Raw genomic sequence first — 21,764 nt, forward strand, 5'->3', positions numbered from 1 at the left:
GTGAATTCTCATTAGTTGTCTCAATAATTGCCTTGTTATCATTACCTTATTATTATCCAAAAAAAAAAAACCAGTATCTAACTAAATTCTAAAGACACCAAGCGCCTCAATAGTTTCCTTATTATCATTTCCTTAATATATGTATCTTTCAACATTAATTTACACTAGTCTCTTTAGGCAATCCTATATACAAACACTTATGTGAGTAGTTACCCCCGTATCTAACCATCAAGCGTTGATAGGTACAAAGGTAATTTGGACTAGCTTTTTTAAAAAATAAACAAGTGACTATCTAATCTTATTCCATTTGTATCTTGTTTTGTGATGTTCTTTGAACTACATTTTTTATCATTATTCCTCGTTTGCTTATTTGAAGCAGTTTTAGTCCTACAAGAAGATGTCAAATGAGCACTTTTAGTCTTTTCTTGTCTCAGTCTTTCCTATTCTTACACATATTGAGCTATAAGCTCATTCAGAGTCCATTTTTATTTTTTTGAGTATTATATGAAATCTTAAATGGGTTAAATTGTGCAGGAGGAGAGATCAAAACTAGTTGCACAAGTATGTCAGCGGACAATTCAAGCTTAAAGGCCCTCAGTTTTGTCACAATATTAGACATTTCCATAATGTACTTCCTTATGTTTTGTTTACCCTTATATTGCATTGAAACGATCTTAGATATAATAGTACTTGTTTCAAACTTTTTTTTATAGCAAATCGATCAACGATTTATTTTAGAAACCTTTGGCATTCTTTATTTCAAATTATATAGCTCTTATGAATTCTAGAATTGAGTGTTGTATGATCATTAAACTCATGTGATTTATCACTTTCATTTCTTATATGCATCTCTTTGTTCAAAAGTGCTACTATTGAATAGGTCCATAAGATAATGGAACCGTAACGCATAATCTAGATCCATGAAACCAAACACAATCATAACATGCTCTTTTTCATTTATCGAAGTTTGTACCATTAAGCACAAGAGTTCATATAGGCAAATATAGAAGATATCATAACATGAAAAAAAAAAAGACATGTATAAATAAAGATAAATAAACAACTATATATATAAACACATATTCATACAAGTAACCCATCTCAAGATATTTAGCATAACATATTTAGTCTTTGGACAAAAAATAATTTGTTAAAGATATTCTTATACATAGTTGAAGAATATAGATAACTAAACTGGATTAACAATGTCTTTCTTTGGTCCAAAAATTATTAGCATGATATTATAAAAGGTATCACATATTCATGACTACCTTTAATCTGCACAAAAATAATCTTCCATTGGGACAATTAGTCTACATAGATAAATCATGTTTACTTGTGTTAAAAAAAAAGTAATTTCAATCCATTTAAATTAAAAAAAGAAACACATGAAACATTAACGTCCCAAAATCCCAAAATCCATTCGATTATGGAGGCTTTTTAGGAGCTTGCTCGGGTAAGAAAACAGCAAAAAGAAATGAGAAATTTCAAGGTAAGCAAGTCCATGCACGCCAACCTAGGGTAATAAGAATTGAAACGAAGAAAAAATTTTGACAACAATTTGGCTTCTCTGGCGTGCTAGGTACTAGAAGAAGATTCTTCCATGGCCAAAACAATCTACTTTGGTGTGCTAATATTAGAATCTATAACCAAAAGAACTATAGATCTAATGCGAATGAAACAAGATCTTAGATGCATTTCACTCTATCATAAAAGAAACAATATAAACCATATATATCAATCCAAAATCTCGTCTAAAAAACCTAACAAATCCTTCGCTTATGGTACCACTTGATGTAGTAACAAGAAAAATTAGATAATAATATGAATTAGACAAACTATTAACCCAAAATCTCCAGTAATTTAATAGAGACTTACTTTAATTCATTGGAGAAGCTCTTGAAGCTATTAGGATTTTCTAAGTTTAGATATATTGTTTTACTCAAATGTTTACGTAAACAAGTAAAATTTCATGTTAGGTTAATACTTAATTATAACTAAAATATCATTCGATTTGTCTATATCAATGAATAATATTTCTATAAACTTATTTAATATAATAACTTATGGAAACTTATAATAATAGCTACCTAGGTACAAATATATTAATAAATCAATTCCCAAGTTTTAGGATTTAAGTTAATTAGCCGGTTGAGTTTTAGTTTAATTGGCACCGACATTGTTGCCAGTGTAGGAGAACGTGAGTTCGAGTGTGTTGAGTCATATTATCCTCCTATTTAATAGTTAAGGAAGGGCTATGCCTAGTTCTAGGCATTATATAAAAAACACAAATATTAAGAATCATGGTCCTACACTCTTATGAAAGGAAGTAAATAAAAAGAAAAAGTTGATCAATTATTTATGTTTGCATATTGTATTTTATTTTTTGCATTAATTATATATGTCTAATATAAATCAATAAATATGTAAAAAAATTTAAAAAGAAAATGAGTTGTGTTTTATACATATATATTATTTTTATATTTTTTGCACCGTCTATTATTTATATATATTAAATATATATTATATTTGTATTTTGATTTTGATTTTTATCTACCATGTGGACAATCAGTATATTTCATGAGATTTTAATTCTTCATAAATTCCTCAAAGATTGGTCTAAGGTCAAGCTGAAGTGTATACCTACCAATTGGAATTTGGGGAATTGATTGCAACGTTGTAAATTAGTGGTATAATTATTTGATAGGACCAAACTAAAATGGAATACTCGTGTTGTCCCTCTATTTCCATTTTGATCAATTTGATCCTCTACTTTCAATTTTTGTTTTACGATAAACAAAGTATAATATGTAAGAAAAGAAAACAAAAACCGTTATGTGACAAGTTTTAACCATTTGCTCCTTAAATTGTTAGCAATTACCGGTTCATTCTAGGTGAGTGAAATTGATATTGAAGTGTAGAACTAATAAAAAGGACTAAAATAAACAATTTAGTTTAGTATAGGGACTTATCAAGGACTATTACCACTTATGAGCCAACACCAATGAAAAGTTTATACTCTTTCTCACTTTATGGTCAAAGATTTCCTTTGTCTTTGCCTATCAGTCACCATCTCCAAAAACGACCGTTTAAAAGAATTTGGTTAAAATTTTTGTTTTTCATTATAATTTTTCTTTTAATTCCACGTTTTATTTAAATTCTTTAATCACAAATTTAGTTGACATTTTTCCTGTTTAGAGTGGGTTGAAAAGAGACTGTTTTTTTTCAAAAAAGACGTTAAAATATTATCAATTGAGAGTCGATCGGTCTTACAACAACGAATTCAATAAAAAGAATAATATTTTATTAGATAAAATCTACATAATGTAAGATTATGTATTAGTGATAGGGCTTCAATCCATGCACTCATACCACATTATACAATCAAATTTGCAATTGAGAAATTGAAAGGTAGAGAGATTAGGGCAAAAAATATAGGACAATAACAACCATACAAGAATGTTTTGAAATGGATTCTGGGAGAAACAGAGAAAATAACAGATGAAACAGCCCCCGACCCTCCAATCCTGGAGGAAGAATTAATTTTAAGTTTTCTTTTCTTTCCTTTAGATTCCCCACTTTGAGCGGCTCTTTCTTTATACCTACTTACATTTTTATTTAATTTAATTTGACAACTTTTTGTTCATGTCTTGGTCATTTTGGTCGGCACCGTTGCTTAATAGCTACTGCCTCTATACATCGCAAAAAGTCGTCAAAAGACAAAATTTTTTAGAACATTACCAATAGTGTCACAACATCAAAGATCAAGATTTAAATTTGTAGTGATGAAAATATATATATTAAATAAGAGACTGGAGTTTACACGTGCACATCTCTCCGAGTTTGGAGCATAAAAACCCTTGCAAAACCTTCCAAATATGAAAAGGAAAAATGGTTCTCTTTTTTTGGGTTATGGTTTCACTTTGTTTCCTTCACCAATAAAAAGGCATCAAGAATAACAAATGATGTCTACTTTTGTTTCCACCTCTCATTTTCTATCTCCTATCCCCCCCCCCCCCCAATATTCCTTTCCAAATTGTATTTTTGATCTTTGAACATTACACCCATTTAACCCCACCCCGCGCCCCCCAAAAAAAAAAAATAAAGGGATCAAATTCCATACTTAAAACCCAAACTATGATTTCAAGACTACTAAAATTTAAGACCATCAGATCAATTCATTATTAGCTATTGATGAAGAACAAGAACAATTTTACCCTTAATAGGTTCACTTTGGTTTCCAGAACTAGGGACAAGCTGTAAAGTATAAAGTGCATAAGTTCTGAAAAAGACAACAAATGTGAATGTAAAACTAGTTAGCTTTCAAATTTAGCGTCTCTTCACAATCGCAAAAAAAAAAAGAAAAAAAAAAGGGAGGTTGAAATAATTCAGTCAAATTCTACTTCCATTGATGGAACACCTTCAAAAAGCTTTAAACCGTCCTTTACTATCCCACCCAAGACAAACCCTTTGCTATAAAAAGGTGACGGTACCTCATTCAATGGAGATGCTTAGCTTAACCATTCTTTTTGGCTCCATGCTTTATTGACAGAATATTTTGAAAGTGCTTACACAAACTTATATTATTATACAAAGGGAGGTTTCGACTTTCGACCTAAAGGCCATAGCTCCAACAACATCTGCATTAACAATGAGACACTCTTGTCTCGTTCTTGTAGTATTGGCCATGCTTGTTCTTTCGGAATCAACTTCTGTTGATTGTTCTAGGCCTCTTCGATCAGCGAAATCGACCGGTGATGCAACCAGAGAAGCTGTTCGTGGTGTTAAAGATGTTCAGGTTGGTTCGAATTCGGTTGAAGATAGGAGCGGTCAGGGTTTAGCAGAGAAGCAAGTGACAACTATGGCTGCTGGACCTAGTAAAAAAGGTCCTGGTCATTAGTAAACTATCCTTCAGATTCATGTTGTTCAATTCTTTTTAGTCCTTCTGGTTCGTAATTGGTGAAGAGTGTGGTAAATGTAACTTTTGTATCTATGTGTACAGTTTAAGAGGATTTATTGATTCTGTCTCGTATACGGCATTGCAAATGTCTCATAGGATTTCTTAGGGCTTTTCTAGGGATGTATTTTTCATTGTTTAAAGAGAAATAATTTTTTTCCCAAATTATAGAGTAATCTATGAGGTCGCAAACACCATTTTTCATGTGTTTTTGGCTTGTTCTTGGCAACTTCAAAGTAGCCTATGTTTCTTATCTTTACGGTAAATTACAAACAAATATCAGAGCTTCATGATAGCATTTGTTCATTGCAAAATGAAGTAAAGCATAATGAATCAGATTAAATCTTCAATGGAGTGATCAAGTATAAACATAAGCCCTGCAATAACACTCTTGTTTTGACTAAATACTGATTTTCTGTTTTTCGGGTTTCGAGATTCTTTTTTTCTGAAGAAGGCTGATAAGAGTCTCTAGGGATGTTTATCCTGGATGCAGTCCATCGCTTTCCCGGCTATCTGCAACCTGAAAGAAATGGCCGAAGTTCTCCCTAAAGCCCGAAAAATTGTCTTGCGATGCAAGTTAACTCTTTCGTCCGAAAGACTTATCTTATTTCTCTTTGGTAAGGTAAGATCAATGTGTAAATTAGGCATTCTAAGGCATATGACCATCATAAGATTATAAACAATGTCTAGAAGTTCAATAGAAATCTCTAGGATAAGAAAACAGTGCCAATTTCAGCCTCCCCTAAAAGGGCCATTTCATCACTATAGAATTCAGCAGTAATTGACGGCAAACGCCGGATAATGGACGACCGTAACAAGCTCGAAGCCCCAGTGTTGCTGTCGTATGGCTCTCGAACAACTGCAGTTTGCTGAAGCTGTAAAGCATACTCCAAGTCCCATGCCACATCACTCAAGCTAGGCCTATCAGCACCATATTCTTGCAGACATTTCTCAGCTATCTCTACAAATTTTCTTAATGAGTTGGGGTTGATCTGAGCTTTTACTGATGGATCAACAATCTGGTCAAGCAGTCCTTTCTTCTTGCAAAACATTCCCCATTCGGCTAGGTTCACTTGCTCTCTTGGAAGTGTAGGATTGATAGCTGGCCTTGCACATAGCACCTCGAGAAGAACCACACCGAATGAAAAAACATCGGATTTTTGTGTCAGCTGCTGTGTCATGAAGTACTCTGGATCAAGATAACCAAAAGTTCCTTTAACAAACGTGCTAACATGGGTATGACCAGGAGGACCTGATTTTGAAAGGCCAAAGTCAGCTACTTTGGCTACAAGGTTCTCATCAAGCAAGATGTTTGTTGACTTGACATCTCGATGAATGATACCCCCAGCTGCACCTTTGTGAAGGTAAAGTCCTCTTGCTGCACCGAGGCATATTTCAAGCCTTTGCGTCCAAGACAAGGAAGGCAGTTTTGAGTTATATAGGTGTTCCCTTAGAGTTCCTTTCTCCATGAACTCGTACACCAGTATCATCTCCAACCCTTCGTCACAATATCCGATCAAGGAAACAAGATGGCGATGGCGAATTTTGAATAAAACCATGATCTCTGTCTGAAATTCCGGGATGCCTTGACTTGACCCTGGCTCACTTCGTTTGACAGCCACTTTCACACCAGTTCTAAGAGTTCCTCGATAAACATTACCAAATCCACCCTTACTGATAAGCAACTTCTTGTCGAAGTTGCTTGTAGCTAATTGAATCTCCAAAAATGGTATCTTCAAACCCAGATACAAATCAGGGACAGGTGAGGCATTGGTGGTGCCTTCTCTGCTCGGTGATGACTGTTGAGACATCTTATTACTGGGCGCACTTCCTTTATATGCAGTGAATGATGGTCATTTCGAAGTTCCAATGGACTCAGACTTCCTGCAGCGCAATCTGATAAATAACAGACCTCCGAAGATGCAGACAAGAACTAGACCTCCAAGGAACGGACCGACAATAACAAAGACAGACTTCTGCTTGGGCTTAACAAACTCGGATTCTCTCATCATTTCCATTATCTCAACCCCATTCAGAAAGGCATTTTTCACCGAAGAACTACTATCAGGCCCTATGGAGATGTTCATGAGTCCTGAATCATCAGAATCAACCACAAAGTCGACAAAGAACGGAGTTGCCAATCGCCCCATTCTTTTATAAGGATCAATTTCCTGGCTCAAGTAGCTACCTATATAGAGAAGAAACCGTATCTTACTCGGTGAAGAGCTAACAATGTCACAGAAATGAACCCGAACCAAGTGCTGGGCATTTGGAGTTACATTTTAGGACCATGTTATGTTGATGTTTTCTGACACCATACTGGTGGTACTTATATTCATCTCTCTGGCAGTCATATATACAAGATCTGGTGCAATAAATTGGTTAAAAGGGGCCAAATAAGTAGGTTTAACTGGTAGGACTCGGCTCCCCTTTGCAGCGTCTGCATGATACAGATAACTGTCATCGGGAAGCCATTTTCTCAATAAAGTGTCATTTTTTGGTGTAAGGGTATGGCCACCAACATTAATCCTATGAATTGTTTGTAAAGGTTGAGAGAGTATCCCTTTGTAACCATTTTTATCATCATCATTAATGAAGCCCGGAGGAGCTGAAAAGACCTCGATCGCATTTACAAATGCGAAAGAAGGTCCTTGAGGTACAAAGTCGATTGAAAAGTTACTTACAGGAATGCTTAAAATAAATTCCTTTATGACAGCAGTGTTGCTACTGTTTTGGAGTTTGAAATTATGCAAGAGCAGGAAACCAGGAACTAAAACATCGAAAACAGCAGCCGAGAGTTTTTTCGAACCGAAGAAATGAAGGCGTACCAGGTAAGGACCGTTTCTGTCGATTTTGAACACGTACGAAGATTTCTGCCTGAAAATTCTTGCTGTTCGATATAGAGCTGGGGATGTTTTGGATGCCTGCTTGTTGTTAGTGAAATAACTGTTCTGTTTGGTAAAGGAGACAAGACCAGGATTCATGTCACCAACATAAGTCCGAGAAGTGATACTTAAGTTGATGTTGGATCCACAGTTGATGAAATACTTGTCTGGAAGAGTGTACGCTGAAGAGGGTAGTTGATAAGATGAGAAAAGGACCAGAAAAAGGAGAAGAATTAAAGGTTCATGGAGTTTATCCTCCGTTGATTTGCTGTATCTTGCTTGAATTTTCATTTTGTTTCTTTCACTCAGACCAATGTGCAATTATGTGAATCAAAATGACTATTCCAAGGGTTGAAGACAAGTCAACATGGGGAATCTATAGACTTATGAACCAAAACAGGCTCTGAGAAAATTCTAAGCAATTTTGATTTGGGAATTATTTAAAATTCCCCTTGAAGTATATAGATTTTGTTGATGCAGTAGAGGACAGTATGGGCTATACGGGCAAATGGATGTCAATTTAAGCTTAGAATTTCATGGCAAACTTATAAAAATATCTATGAAAGCGTCCAAATTGATTGAATGAGTTGTTGCAATTTTTTTGTGGAAGTATGACAATAATTGTGGAAGGTCGTATGGGAGACGTCCATTGAGCACCACAAGCTGTAATTGTGAAGTAAAACAAGGACTGGGATAGGTTTCGAATTGTTATGTAATGCAGTTTAAACGAAGCCTGACCGGCCTAAGTCGATTGGGTTTTTATTAATTGATCGGGTGGTTCAGACCAAACTTTTCAAAATGGTCGTATAAAGGACTAACATTTATAAAAATGTTCAAATGAATATCAAACATTTCAAAATAGTTAAATAAAAGCTAAACATTTTCAAAAGTGACTTTTCAAATATTGTATATTAAGCTTCAAATTATGTTTATATTATTTTCTTTTTAAGGATATCTTATATATTTTATTCTAAACATGTTAATATTCACCTCATTTTTACTAAACAATGGGCTGAAGTGCATGAAAAGCTATGATTTAAATATTTTTGTAAATATTAGATTATTATATAACTATTTTAAAAACTTTAAACCTCAACCTCTAAAAATTATACCATAATTTAAATATTTAACCTAATTCATTAATTAAATTAATTGAACTGAAATTATAAAATTATTATAATGGGTTAGTTTGTTTTTATGCAATTTTTAAATTATTTTATAAATTATTCAAATTCTTAAATTAAAAAGTAAATTGAGAGATATTATGTCACTACATCTAACTTAAAAACAAGATGACAACTAAATAATAATAGGTTTTCTAAGCTTTATTTAAAATTATATTTTAATTATTCAATTTTTAAAAGTTACCTATACATTATTAATTTAAAGAGTTAATAATAAATTTAACTGTTCAATAATAGTTAAAATATAAAAATTAATTAAAAATTATAAATACATTATAAAATTTATATACAATTTCCAAAAATAAAAAAATTCCTCAACTTTTTCCTTTTCCTTTTTTTGGCCTTGCATCACTCACTCAATTGCATAAAATTAAATGCAAGTCTAATGCCGAAAGATCCCCGGTAACAGCGCTAACAACTTGACCGCCGCCAGACGTGCGAACGTTTGGATTGGAAATACTGCAGCAAAATAGATAATTAATTAAACAGCAGTGTCCACAAGTATACGGATCAAATTGTAATATAGAAGAATGTTACAATGAAACACTTCAAAAAGTATTTTGAGGATCGTTCCCAAGGGAGGTTGAATTAAACCGAAAATAATTCTCTACACTAATAAATCAAAATAGTATCGATTTAAAATTATATTACAAAAAATCAAATAAACATCAATTAATCTAATTAACCAAAAATTTAATTAAACTAAAAATTAACCAATTTAACAATCGAAAATAATCCAATAAAACAAGCAAGAGCTTAACTCACTTCTGTGATCCACTTTTTTATCGAGATAAATAATGAGGTACTTGGTAAACTTATCTCTCTATCTCGTTTATCCTAAATTACTTCTTGGGGCGTCACTCCTTAGGGTTTAATCGCACATAATTTAAACCAACTAACTCAGATTTCAGCCCTCGTTCATTCGTTAATTATTCACACATTCGTTCGTTAAACTTCATAAGGAAATTATCTACTCATGGATTGAAATAAAATAATTCTTAAACTCATATTTAACACGCAAAACAACAAATTAAATAAAAGTAAGGAGTAGAGAAAGAAATTTGTTTTCGATATCAATTGAAGCTCGGACGCGAAATCTCCTTTAACAGTCGCGAAGATCACCTCGATTGCAATTGGAATCAACAACAAAATAATGAAAAACTAATATATTAAAGCCTTGGATTGAAATCGAATTCAAGTTAAAACAATAACAAAAGAATAAAAAGGACTAAACTAAAAAGAAAATAAAACTAAACTAAAAACCTAAAAAAATACTAAAATGGTTCACCTGGCCAAGCCTCCTCAAATGAGACTTAACATGCCTATTTATAGAGTTTATGCACAGACCTAATTAGGGTTACTAAACAACCCAAAATTTTGATTAAGGTACATTGTGAAGACTAAAATACCCTTAATTAATTTTTTTTGTTCGTCACTCGGTGTCGCGACACCATAGGATCGGTGTCGTGACACTATAGTCGTCCCTCACCTTCTAAGCCTGAAAATAGTGTCTTACACACTAGATAGAGCTGTTAGATCATCCCTAGGCCCAGAGTGGCCCATTAGGTCATAATATAACTCAAAATTGGATAAAAGCTCTTATTTTGCATTAATTAAACACAAAGCAATAAAAACTAAAAATGAAATAAAAACACATAAAAACGCTATAAAACAAGCTCATTAAGTGTTGAAATGACCTTAATTTGCCTCAATGAATTGTGACAGATTTGTCATTGAGTCTAAAGATACAAAAAATATGTCTCAAGATCGCTGGAACAAATTTTATTTAAATTTTGCATTCAAGTGCCTGAGGTCTCGAGACATATTTGTATAGTCTCGAGACAATTGATCCCAGGTCTTGAGACAAGTGGTTTTTGTCTTGAGACAAAAGAACATTGAAGTTAAAGAGAATTTGCCTTATTCCAAGTATCAAGACAGGAACCCCTTGTCTCGAGACATTTAAACATCGAAGCAAAAATGAGAAAACAGGAGAGGTTGATCTCGAGACAAGTCGAGACCTAGTCTCGAGACATAAAGGACCTTTCTTCGAGACACAACATGTAGTGTCTCGATAAATGTTAACTTTGAAGCTAAAAATATCAAAATTATTTATAACCTATCTCGAGACATGGATATCCCTATCTCGAGACATAAATTTGAAATTTCAACATTTGAGTTTAGTTTGAGTCCTAACTTCGAAATTAACCTGTATAACCCCATAAGTTGATGAAATGAAATTAATAGGTGTATAAATGCATGCATATGAATGAATGGAATGTATTTATGTTATAGTAGTTTGAGTTGTTTCAGCAACATAATGTAACATCACACATTTGGATCTGGCAATCGGGTCGGGTGTGAGGTGTTACAATATGTAAATGACCTGCTGGTTATAAGAAACAATGATGAACTTGTTAAGAAGTTTAAAGAACATGTGCAACATATTTTCTTGATGAAACGATTTATATTCTGGGAATGAAAATCAAGTAAAAGCAAAATGAAGTGTTCATCTAGCAAGAGAGATTTTCAAAAAGTTCATAATTGAAATTGCAAAGAAACAACTATTCCAATATGTTAGAAGAAGTTAAAGCAAGAATGATAAAGTTGAAAAAGTAGGTGAGACTCCTTACAAAAGTATGGTTGGTTGTCTCATGTATCCTACAACTACTAGACCTGACATTTTACATGTTGTAAGTTTTCTATCTAGATTAATTAATTGTGCAATTAACACTCATTTTAGAGCAATTAAAAGGGTGATGAGATATGTTAAAAGAACACTGAATTTCAAAATCAAAAGTACGTGTTGCAAGTATATTCTAAAGTGACTGAGGAGGTTCTTTTTATGATATGAAGAGCACCTTTGGTATGGTTTAAATCTTGGTTCAATGGTATTTTCTTGGTGTTCTAAAAAGTAAGAAATTGTTGCACAATCTACAATTAAAGAGAAATTCATTGCAACAACAAACCACTACAAATCAAGTCTAATGGCTTAGAAAAGTGATGCTTGATTTGAACTTAAAACAAGAAAATCGCAAAAAGGTGTTTGTGGATAATCAAACAGCTATTGATGTCTAAAAAAAATCTTATTTTTCATGGAAAAATCAAGAATTAATATTGAATTAATCTTTCTTAGAGATGAGCAAAAGGTAGAATCTGTTTGGATTAAAGTATTGCAAGATTAATCTTCAACTAGTAGCTATTTTTACTAGAGTTTTGTCGAGGAAAAAATTTGAATTTATTAAAGGAAGGTTTGGGATTTGCAGGAACTAAATTAAGAATGAGTGTTGAAAAACTACCTCAGCTGTTGCATGAATAAGTCAAAACAGCTTTGGTCTTTTTTAGCATTTTAATATTTTTGATTTTTTAAGAGTTTGTTGATCATGGAATCACATAGTTGTTTATTTTTAGGTTCTAGTTCTTGAATTTTTCAGTATTTAAATATCACTTCAATTCATTAAAACTTAGATTTCTCTCAAAAAATGTTTCTATTGTTAATATACACTACTTGGCAACTTATTCCTACTTGGTACCTAAACTTGGAAATTAGAAGCCAACTTGACACTTTTTTTAGATACCTGACTAATACTGTTAAAATACATTGATGTGGCGCTGACATGGCACTAGTGACTAATAATGGTAACACATGGTAGCCTCACATTTTGACATATGACAATATTTTTTAAAATTTTCAAATATTCTTATTTTTTCACGTGTCGAATTGTGAGATTGCCACGCATCATCATGCTATTAGTAATCAGTGTCATGTCAGTGTATTCTAACGGTATTAGTCAAGTACCTAAAAAAGTAACAAGTTGGCTTACAACTTTCAAGTTTAGATATTAGTTAGGTCCCCAAAAAAGTTTAGGTACCAAGTAGATACAAATTGCTAAGTTCAGGTACCTCCATATGTATTAACCCTTTCAGTTTCTTAAAATTAAAGTTTGACGGTGAATTTTTATTCCAATCAAACTGATCTTCGACGCCCTTTCACTTTTTTTTTTCTACTTTTGCATACTATTACAACCCATCCACACTCCAACCTAGTTCACTAAAAATGACATCAACAAGATCGAAAACTCAATGCTTTTATTATCTCTTCTAGGTCTAATTGAAACTATTTGAATTATGAGTCTACAATAGACCTGTTCATGGGTCAAGCTATCTACTCAAGCCTAAAGTCTTGTTCGAAATTTGGGAGGGTTTGGGTAAAAATATTAGACATGAAAAATGAGCTTGGGCAAAAAACAAAGCTCGTTTAAAAAATGAGTCGGGCTTGGACTTGAACATTCAAAGCCCAATCCCAACTTGTTTTCTAAGGTTGTAATGTTTTATATTATGTACTTTATAACACAAATTAAATCTATAGTACTAATATATAATTGTAGTATAATGTAAACGTTAAAAAAAATCTTAAGATCACTATATATAAAATTTTAATAAATAAAAAATTATTAAATATTAAATATTAAATTAAGAATAATATTAATATAATTTTTTACAATTTTAAAAAATAATATGATGGGTCTCAAATAGGCTTAATTTAGCCATTTACAAATATGAGCAAATTTAGCCAAAATTTTAAACTCATTTTGGGTCGGGCCAAACTTGAGCAAGTATAAAATGTATTAATACTATGCTTAGATCCGACCCGAACCTAAACCGGCTCATGAACAACTCTAGTCTACGAGGGCTTTTTAAGTAACTTTATAGGGTAATATCTTCATAAATTAAGGGCACTCGTTAGCAGCACCCGAATATAGGATTTTAGACAATACAAGATACGTTCAATTAAACATCAATACAGTGAAAAAGTAGTAGTAACTAGTATCTAAGGAGACAAATAAGCAGCCCAAAAGACATGATACTATCTCCCACCATCAATCCTCAGCTGGGAGAACACACCACTTTCTGTTGTATCTGAACCATCGTCGTTTTCCATAGGCACATCAACTTTCTCAATCGGGCAATTGTTTGAAGGCAACCGTTGGAAAGGTCTCGACGACATGTTGAAAGAAGCATCTATGGCACTGTCCTCGTGCGGCTCTCGGCGCACCGCTGTCTGCTGTAGCTGCAATGTGTATTCCAAGTCCCAGCATATGTCGAGCATTGTTGGTCTGCTGGCTCCAGTTGGCTTCAGGCATTTCTCAACTATTTCACTGAACTTTCTCAGTGAATTTGGATTAATCTGGGAAGCCATTGAAGGATCAATGATCTTTTCGAGTTCCCCTTTGTTTAACCAAATCAGTCCCCACTCTGCTAAGTTTATCTCCTCCTTCCTATGTGAGTTAATGATAGCTGGTCTAGCGCAAAGCACTTCAAGGAGTACAACACCGAAAGAATAAACATCAGATTTTTCGGTGAACTGAAGGCATCTAAAATACTCAGGATCCAGATACCCGAAGCTGCCTTTGATGCCGGTACTGAACTCATCTGGATTCAGAAGGCCGGACTTTGAAAGGCCGAAATCTGCAACTTTTGCTACATATTGCTCATCAAGCAGGATGTTTGTGGACTTAACATCGCGGTGAATGATTCCTCCATCCGAACCAGTATGGAGATAATGAAGACCCTTGGCTGCACCGATACAAATTTCGAGTCTTTGCCTCCATGTCAATAAAGACAGTGAAGACGATCTCTCCGGATTCCTTCCCAACTTGTAAAGATGATCCCTAAGAGTCCCTCTCTCCATGAACTCATAAACCAGTATCATCTCAGACCCTTCATCGCAATATCCAATCAGTGAAACAAGATGGCGGTGTCGAATCTTGGATAGAATCATTACCTCAGTTTGGAATTCGGGAAGCCCCTGGCCATGTTTGGACTCACTTCTTTTGACTGCAACTTTGAGACCATTTCTTAGAATCCCTTTGTAGACTTTACCAAAGCCTCCTTCCCCAATCAACAACTTAGCCTCGAAGTTATTGGTTGCCTCTAATATTTCAGCAAAAGGCATCTTTAACTTAAGGTTTAAGTTGGGAACAGGAGGGGGGTTGACTGATTTCGAGCTTATTCCGATATAAGGACTCGCTCCTCCAAAAGGAAGGGTACCATATGAAGGCATTGGCTCAAAAGATCTAGCTTTTCTTCGTTTCTTAAACAAGTATGCCACTACCAAACTACAAAGAACAACAAACCCAATGACTGAACCGATTATGATAAACACTGAATTCTTCCCTTTTGGCTCACTAATGTGAGGTTCCAAACCTGGTTGAGTGATGAACTCCATGATCTCGAGTCCATTCAGGTAAGCAAATCTCTCTATAGAGTCCTCCCAAGGAACAATACTAACACTAATGAAATCACACTCACCTGAGTCAACCACAAACTCATTGTAGAATGGAGCAGCCGTGTTGACAGAATACTGGTAAGGATCGATTTGTTGGCTGAAGTTATTGTATATAAAGAGGCTGAAATTGACAGTGTTGGCTGACTTACTAAGAATGTCACAGAAATGGAATCGGACAAGATGCTGGGCGTTCCTACTGACATTGAAATGCCAAGTAATGTTAGTAGACTTTGATGACTGCCCATCATTTAGGTTTACAGTTTTGCAACCCATATAGACACGATCGGGGATAAAGTTTTTAGAGGCTGCAGTATAGGTATCAGTTTCCATATATTCATCATCGTAGTGTAGCTTAATAGTTGATTGATAATTATAATTTTTGGCCCAATTTCGAACAACTATGTAGTCATCATCAGCTACCCATTCTGATGCAACGACTGTTAAGTCATTAGTGGATGGGGATGGGCTCCCAAAAGCAACTCTATGAAGTGTTCTAAGCAACTGAGAGGGCAAACCCTGGTAAAGACCCTTTCTTCCTGCAGAACTCAGATGAGTTCGGTTATCCCTTAGACTCGGAACAAGAAAAACTTCTATGGCGTTCACAAATGCAAAAGATGATTGATGTGCGGGGATGAAGAAGATTCTAAACTTGGATGAACTAATAGGCACTAAGAAATCCTTAATCACAGGGACAGAAGTAGTGTTTCTTACACTGAAATTGGATAGCAGAGACTTACTTGAAGCTGAAACATTGAATAAAGCATCAGCTAGATTAGGAAAAGGAAAGAAATGAAGGCGTACCACATACAGGCCTTTGTCAGTGATATCGAGATCATAGGAAAAAGGGTGTCCTGAAAACCTTGCTGTTTGATACAGACCCAAGTCTGACGATGACTGCTGGCTGCTGTCTTTCACAGGTTTGCCATTTGCGACAGAGAAGGAGTTTGGGTTCATGTCACCAACAAATTTCCTACTGCCCAGTGGGAGGGAAGAATGAGACCCACAGTTGATGAAGTATTTTTCAGGAAAAACATAGGGTTCTGAGACAACCAAAATAGGAAACAGCTGAAGAAGAAACAAAGGCAAGAGTAGGTTGAGGAACCATAGATTTCCCATTGAAACTGGTTGATGGCCAAGAAGGTGGTTTGGTTTAGTGAAGGACAATAATGGCTAAAACGAAAGACCTTGGGCTTGGTTGACGACTTGACTAAGACTCATGTTGTATGGATACAGTTAACTTCAAAACAAGGTAGATTAAGGGCCTCTAATATTAATTGGCAAGCGAAATATCCATTTTCCTTGATACGTCTATTCTGATCACGGCGTTTACTGTTCTAAAGAACCCAACGTTTTTTACTTTTCCTTAGTTCAACAACACCAGTTAGTTGGTTTATAATGAATATATTTATTAATCACGCCGGTTGATGGTTTCTTGTCGTTTTAAATCAGTGACTTTTTTTAGCTGTCTTAATCCATTGCATTCAAGTCTGTTTAATAATTTCACTCATACTGCATCAAATTCTGCATTTGAAGATTTTAAGTTTGTAAAGTGTGAATAAATATCAGATTGAGTACAACATTAGCCCCAAACTTTGTATCCTTTCTGAAGGTAGAAAGTTAGAAATGGCAAATCCTCAGACCCACCACAAAGAAGACCAAGTGTAGTTTATGCGGTTCAAATGGCTCCACTCAAGTTTCCTATATCCCCCACTATATTTGCAACCCAAATGCAATGTTTTCACTTTACTGTTATTGTTGTTGCAGTAATCTCGAAAAGTGCAATGCTTTTCATTCTGGATATAAGTCTTAAAAAATTGGATTGTACTCGTATTTAAATCCCGATATATATTGAAGTGGTCTTTCCTTGAATTAAATAGCAGTGGTTGCTGTGGGTCTTTCATGAAATTATACAGGTTTCTTCTTTCGAAGTAAATGGAATTATATAGTGTAGTGGTGGGGACGGTGAGATGATAAAATAATGATGACTTTCTGCATTTCCTTTTCTCTATTAAGTCGTTGTAATGATGGACGAAACTCAAAGCTGGAAAAGATTAAATCATTTAATAAACAAAAATATTCATCGCGCCAAATTTATGCAACTTCTTTCTTTTCCCAAAACTTGTACAACTTTTACAAGGAAAAAATATTTTAGTTTAAATCTAGGAATTAGGCTTGATGGTACTTTTACCCCATCAACTTTTTCTTCTTTTCCCTAAAACTTGTACAACTTTTACAAGGAAAAAATATTTCAAAGTTTAAATCTAGGAAATACGCTTGATGGTACTTTTAGCTAGACCTGTTCATGGGTCGGGCTGGGCCGGGCCTACAAAAAATTTCAGTCCGTTTATTAGGCCCGGGCCCGGCTCGACCCAAAATATGAGCTTGAGATTTACCCAGGCCCGGCCCGGAGAAAAAATATGGGGTCCGAGCCCGGCCCGTTTTTAATTAAAATTAAAATTATTTTTTAATAAAATTAAAACTAATTGTTAATAAAATTAATTGTTAGTAAAATTATCAAATTATTAATTGTTAATTGTATTAATTGTTGTAATAAAATCTAACATTTGATTAGTAAATTTATCAAATTATTAATTGTATTAATTGTATTAATTATTGTAATAAAATCTAACATTTGATTAGTAAATTTATCAAATTATTAATTGTATTAATTGTATTAATTGTTGTAACAAAATCTAACATTTGATTAGTAAAACAAACTTGATGTTTTATTATTATTATTTTGTAACACTAGTCAAGAAAATGAAAGTAAATAAACTTAAAATAAAAAAACTATTATATTTTAAAAATAAAAAATATATATTTAATATTTTTCGGGCCGGGCCCGGGCCAAAAAATCTTGCCCGAGGCTTGGCCCATTTTTTAAACGGGCCTAAATTTTTGCCTAGGCCCATATTTCGAGCCTATATTTTTACCTAAACCCTCCCATATTTCTGGCGGGCCGTCGGGCCGGACCGAGCCGCCCGGCCCATGGAGAGGTCTACTTTTAGCCCATCAACTTTTTCTAAAAAATCAATTAAGATATTTCTCTCTCTTTTTTTCACCTAATTAAGTCTTGAATTAATAAAATTGGGTAAATAGGTCATTTGACTAATATTGATCATTATAGCGCTAACGTGGTCATTAACGGTATTGACATGAAACACGACAGTTATACTACTAAATCAGCAAAAATAAAATTCATTTATAAAAATAAAAAATTAAATGGAATGTTTTTATTTTTTTTGCTGGAATAAACTAGGTTTATTCATTCCAAAGTTTAATTTTTAAAAAAATTATATATATACATATATATATTTTATAAATTTTATCAGGTTTGGAATTTGATAACCGTAATTTGAAATTTGCAATAAAAATTTTAAAACTTAAATTTTGAAAACTTAAAAATTTGGAGAAACTTTAAAACTTTTTGGAGAAACGAGTTTTGATTTCTGAAATGGGTATTTCGAGTCCCCTTTTTCATTCTGAATCTGATAGCCTTTTATAGAGGGCTATCATCTCTTTACATCATTTGAACCGGGAAATTTTCCCTTTCATTATTACACATTTGAGACTTTGATTAAAACTTTTCAGAGAATATATTCTCTGATTACAAAAATACAAATTACAGAGAATATTTACTATTCATGCATCTTTTCTTGCAAGGAATATTTACTGTTTTCGTCAGGGAATATTTCCTATTCACTTGTCTTTTCTTGAATCATTTTTTTCTTGGTCCTGGTGATGGTCAATGAAGTGGTATCATCTGTAAGATCCACCGTCTTGATTGAGGATGCTGAAGACTTCTCATCTTCAGATTCAGAATCCAATGAGCTGAGCATTTCAGCCATGAGTTTTTTGTATTCCTTTTTGGTCTTGGCTTGAGCTAACATCGCACTAGCTGTCGACTTTGCTTGAAGGAATTTTGTTGTGGTTAGATCCGGGGTTGCGGACTTACATAATCTTGGATTCTTGTTGAAAAAATTATCCAAATATTTTGAATCATATTTTTCATCATTAAATTTATCCCACCATTTAGTCATGTAGTTCCGAACTAGTAATGAAATTCCAGTATATTGATCTTGCTCATGAGAATAATTCCATGAAACAATCCAAAAAATGCACAGTTTTGAGAAAAGATCGATTGTCTTGTAAATGTGTTTTTGGTCTGGTTCACGCTGAAATTTGTCAAAGAATTTGGGCCATAAGTTTTGAATTTTTTCTGGTAGTATCTCAAAAGATGATGGTCCATACCAATTCCACCATTCTTGGAACCAGTTTGAGAATTTGAATTGGGTGTCGTATTTGAAATATATGAGCCAAGAATGTCTCATGTGTTGGTTGTTCATTAAGAAGGCATTGTACCATGCCATTTGGTAATCCCAATATATAAAATATGGGTAATGGTCTATTTTGGTGGTAAATTTGGTTAGAAATTTCTTTAGAGAATTTGGGTTTTCACTCAAATCTCTTGGTCGAAGAATTTTTAGTATTTGGGCTATTGAATGGGTAATAAAATTTGGATCTTTTGGGTCTATGTAATGTTTGAACAATACTGATCCAATTTGAACCAGTATGTTTTCATAATACTGTTGGGGTTTTTGAGAATCCAATGGTTTGAAATGTCATCCATTGAAAAGTTCTTTTGCAAGTATATGTGGAGGTTTTTTTGAAAATTCTTCTTCCATAATAAGAATTTTTTCAAAATATTTGTTTGGAAAATATTGTGAAGATTTTTGTAGAGCAGTTTGTGAAGACACTGCTATCTCTTTTGGAAAAACATCTTGGAGAGAAGCCTCTTTTAAAACATTTTTGAGATATTTTGGTTTGTGTAAAACAATCTCTTTATTTTTTGAAATCTTTGCTGCTTCAGCAGCAATTTGTTTGAGAGGAGTTTCTTTTTTCATTTGTGAAAAGGCCAATGCTACTTCTAGGGATTGAGAAAAGAACTCAATCTATTTTTTTGATTTGAAAACCAATTTCATTTGGATCTTGTGTATCTTGAATTATTGTATTTTTAGAGGATTTTGATGATGATGATGATTTCTCATTTTCTTCTTCATGGCAAATTTCATACCATGACTTAATTGGTTTTAAGGAAATTTAGGTTTTGGATGACTCTCCTATTTTCCCTTTTCCTTTGTCTCGGAGTTTGGGTGGCATTTTTGAAGAAACTCTCTGGTGAGAAAATCAGGCAAAGAATTAGTTTCTCCTTTGATGTATTCAATATCAAAATCAAATATGCTTAAAATTGCCTGCCATCTTGCAAAAATCTGTTTTGAGGCAATATTTTGAACATCTTTTTGTAAAACTTCTTTTGCTTATTTGCAATCGATTCGTAAAAGAAATTTTTGATTTAATAAATCACTTTGGAATTTTGTAATGCACAAAACAATTGATAAATTTTCTTTTTTAATAGTACTATAATTTTGCTGAGTAGGATTCCAGTGTCTGGAAGTAAACTTGACTATTTGCTCTTTTCCTCCTTTAACTTGTTTTAGGATCCCACCGTATCCTATTTCAGAAGCATCTGTTTCTACAATCTTAGGGTCATTTGGATCGGCTAAATATAAACAAGGAAGCTTAGTGATTTGTTTTTTGATTTGAGTGATAATATTGGTATGGTTTTTTGTCCAAGGTTGTGGATCCTTTTTGAGCCTATCATATAACGGTTTACATAATTTGCTAAGACCTGGATAAAAGTCTATGACATAATTGAGGCTTCCTAAGAATCTTTGTAATTGGACTTTATCAATGATTTGGTCTAGAAATTTGCTAGCAAACTCTATAGATCGTTCTATTGGGGTAATGGTTCCTTGGGTAATGTAATGACCTAAAAACCTTACTTTGGTTTGGAATAAACTTATATTGGATTCAGAAACTACTAAACCATTATTTTTTATGACTTTTATAAAGATCGATAAATGTTTGAAGTGTTTTTCTAATTTTTTTGAAAACACTAATACATCATCGATGTATACTATTGTGAATTGAGAATATTGGTAAAAAATATCATTCATTATTCTTTGAAACTCAGATGGAGCATTTTTTAACCCAAAAGGCGTTACATTCCATTCATATTGTCCAAATGTACAGTAAATGCCATTTTATATATTTCTTCTTCTTTTATTTGGATTTGTCAAAATCCATATTCCATGTCAAATTTTGAGAAAATATTTACATTACAAAGTTTCTGTTACAAATCTTTCTTATTTGGTATTGGGTATCTAATCCATTTTAAGGCTTAATTGAGAGGTTTGTAATTAATTACTAATTTTGGCGTTCCTCTTTCGAGTTCTGCATTTTTATTACATAGAATGCTGAACAACTCCAAGGAGAATTGCTTTTCCTAATTAAATTTTTATTAAGAAGGTCTTGTATTTCTTTCTTACAAAATTCTTCCATTTCTTTGTTCATTTGTATGAGTCTTGCTTTTGTGGGTATTTGTCTTTCAT

The 21,764-nt window shown here is 33.5% G+C and overlaps 1 protein-coding gene and 1 pseudogene across 1 annotated transcript; both read right to left on the reverse strand.

The window, feature by feature from the left end:
• Window positions 1–5,255: 5,255 nt before the first annotated feature.
• Window positions 5,256–8,327, reverse strand: LOC105763389 (probable receptor-like protein kinase At2g23200; annotated as a pseudogene).
• A 5,390-nt stretch (window positions 8,328–13,717) lies between these two features.
• Window positions 13,718–16,557, reverse strand: LOC105763390 (probable receptor-like protein kinase At2g23200). Its single transcript, XM_012581623.2, has one exon. The coding sequence runs from the start codon at window positions 16,426–16,428 to the stop codon at window positions 13,891–13,893; it is 2,538 nt and encodes an 845-aa protein (XP_012437077.1). The 5' UTR covers window positions 16,429–16,557; the 3' UTR covers window positions 13,718–13,890.
• Window positions 16,558–21,764: the final 5,207 nt, after the last annotated feature.

Source organism: Gossypium raimondii, chromosome 12 (genome assembly GCF_025698545.1).
Source record: "Gossypium raimondii isolate GPD5lz chromosome 12, ASM2569854v1, whole genome shotgun sequence".
NCBI classification, from domain to species: domain Eukaryota; kingdom Viridiplantae; phylum Streptophyta; class Magnoliopsida; order Malvales; family Malvaceae; genus Gossypium; species Gossypium raimondii.

Coding starts and splice junctions, on each gene's coding strand:
- LOC105763390 (XM_012581623.2), bottom strand. CDS start 16,428: ATGGGAAATCTATGGTTCCTCAACCTACTCTTGCCTTTGTTTCTTCTT.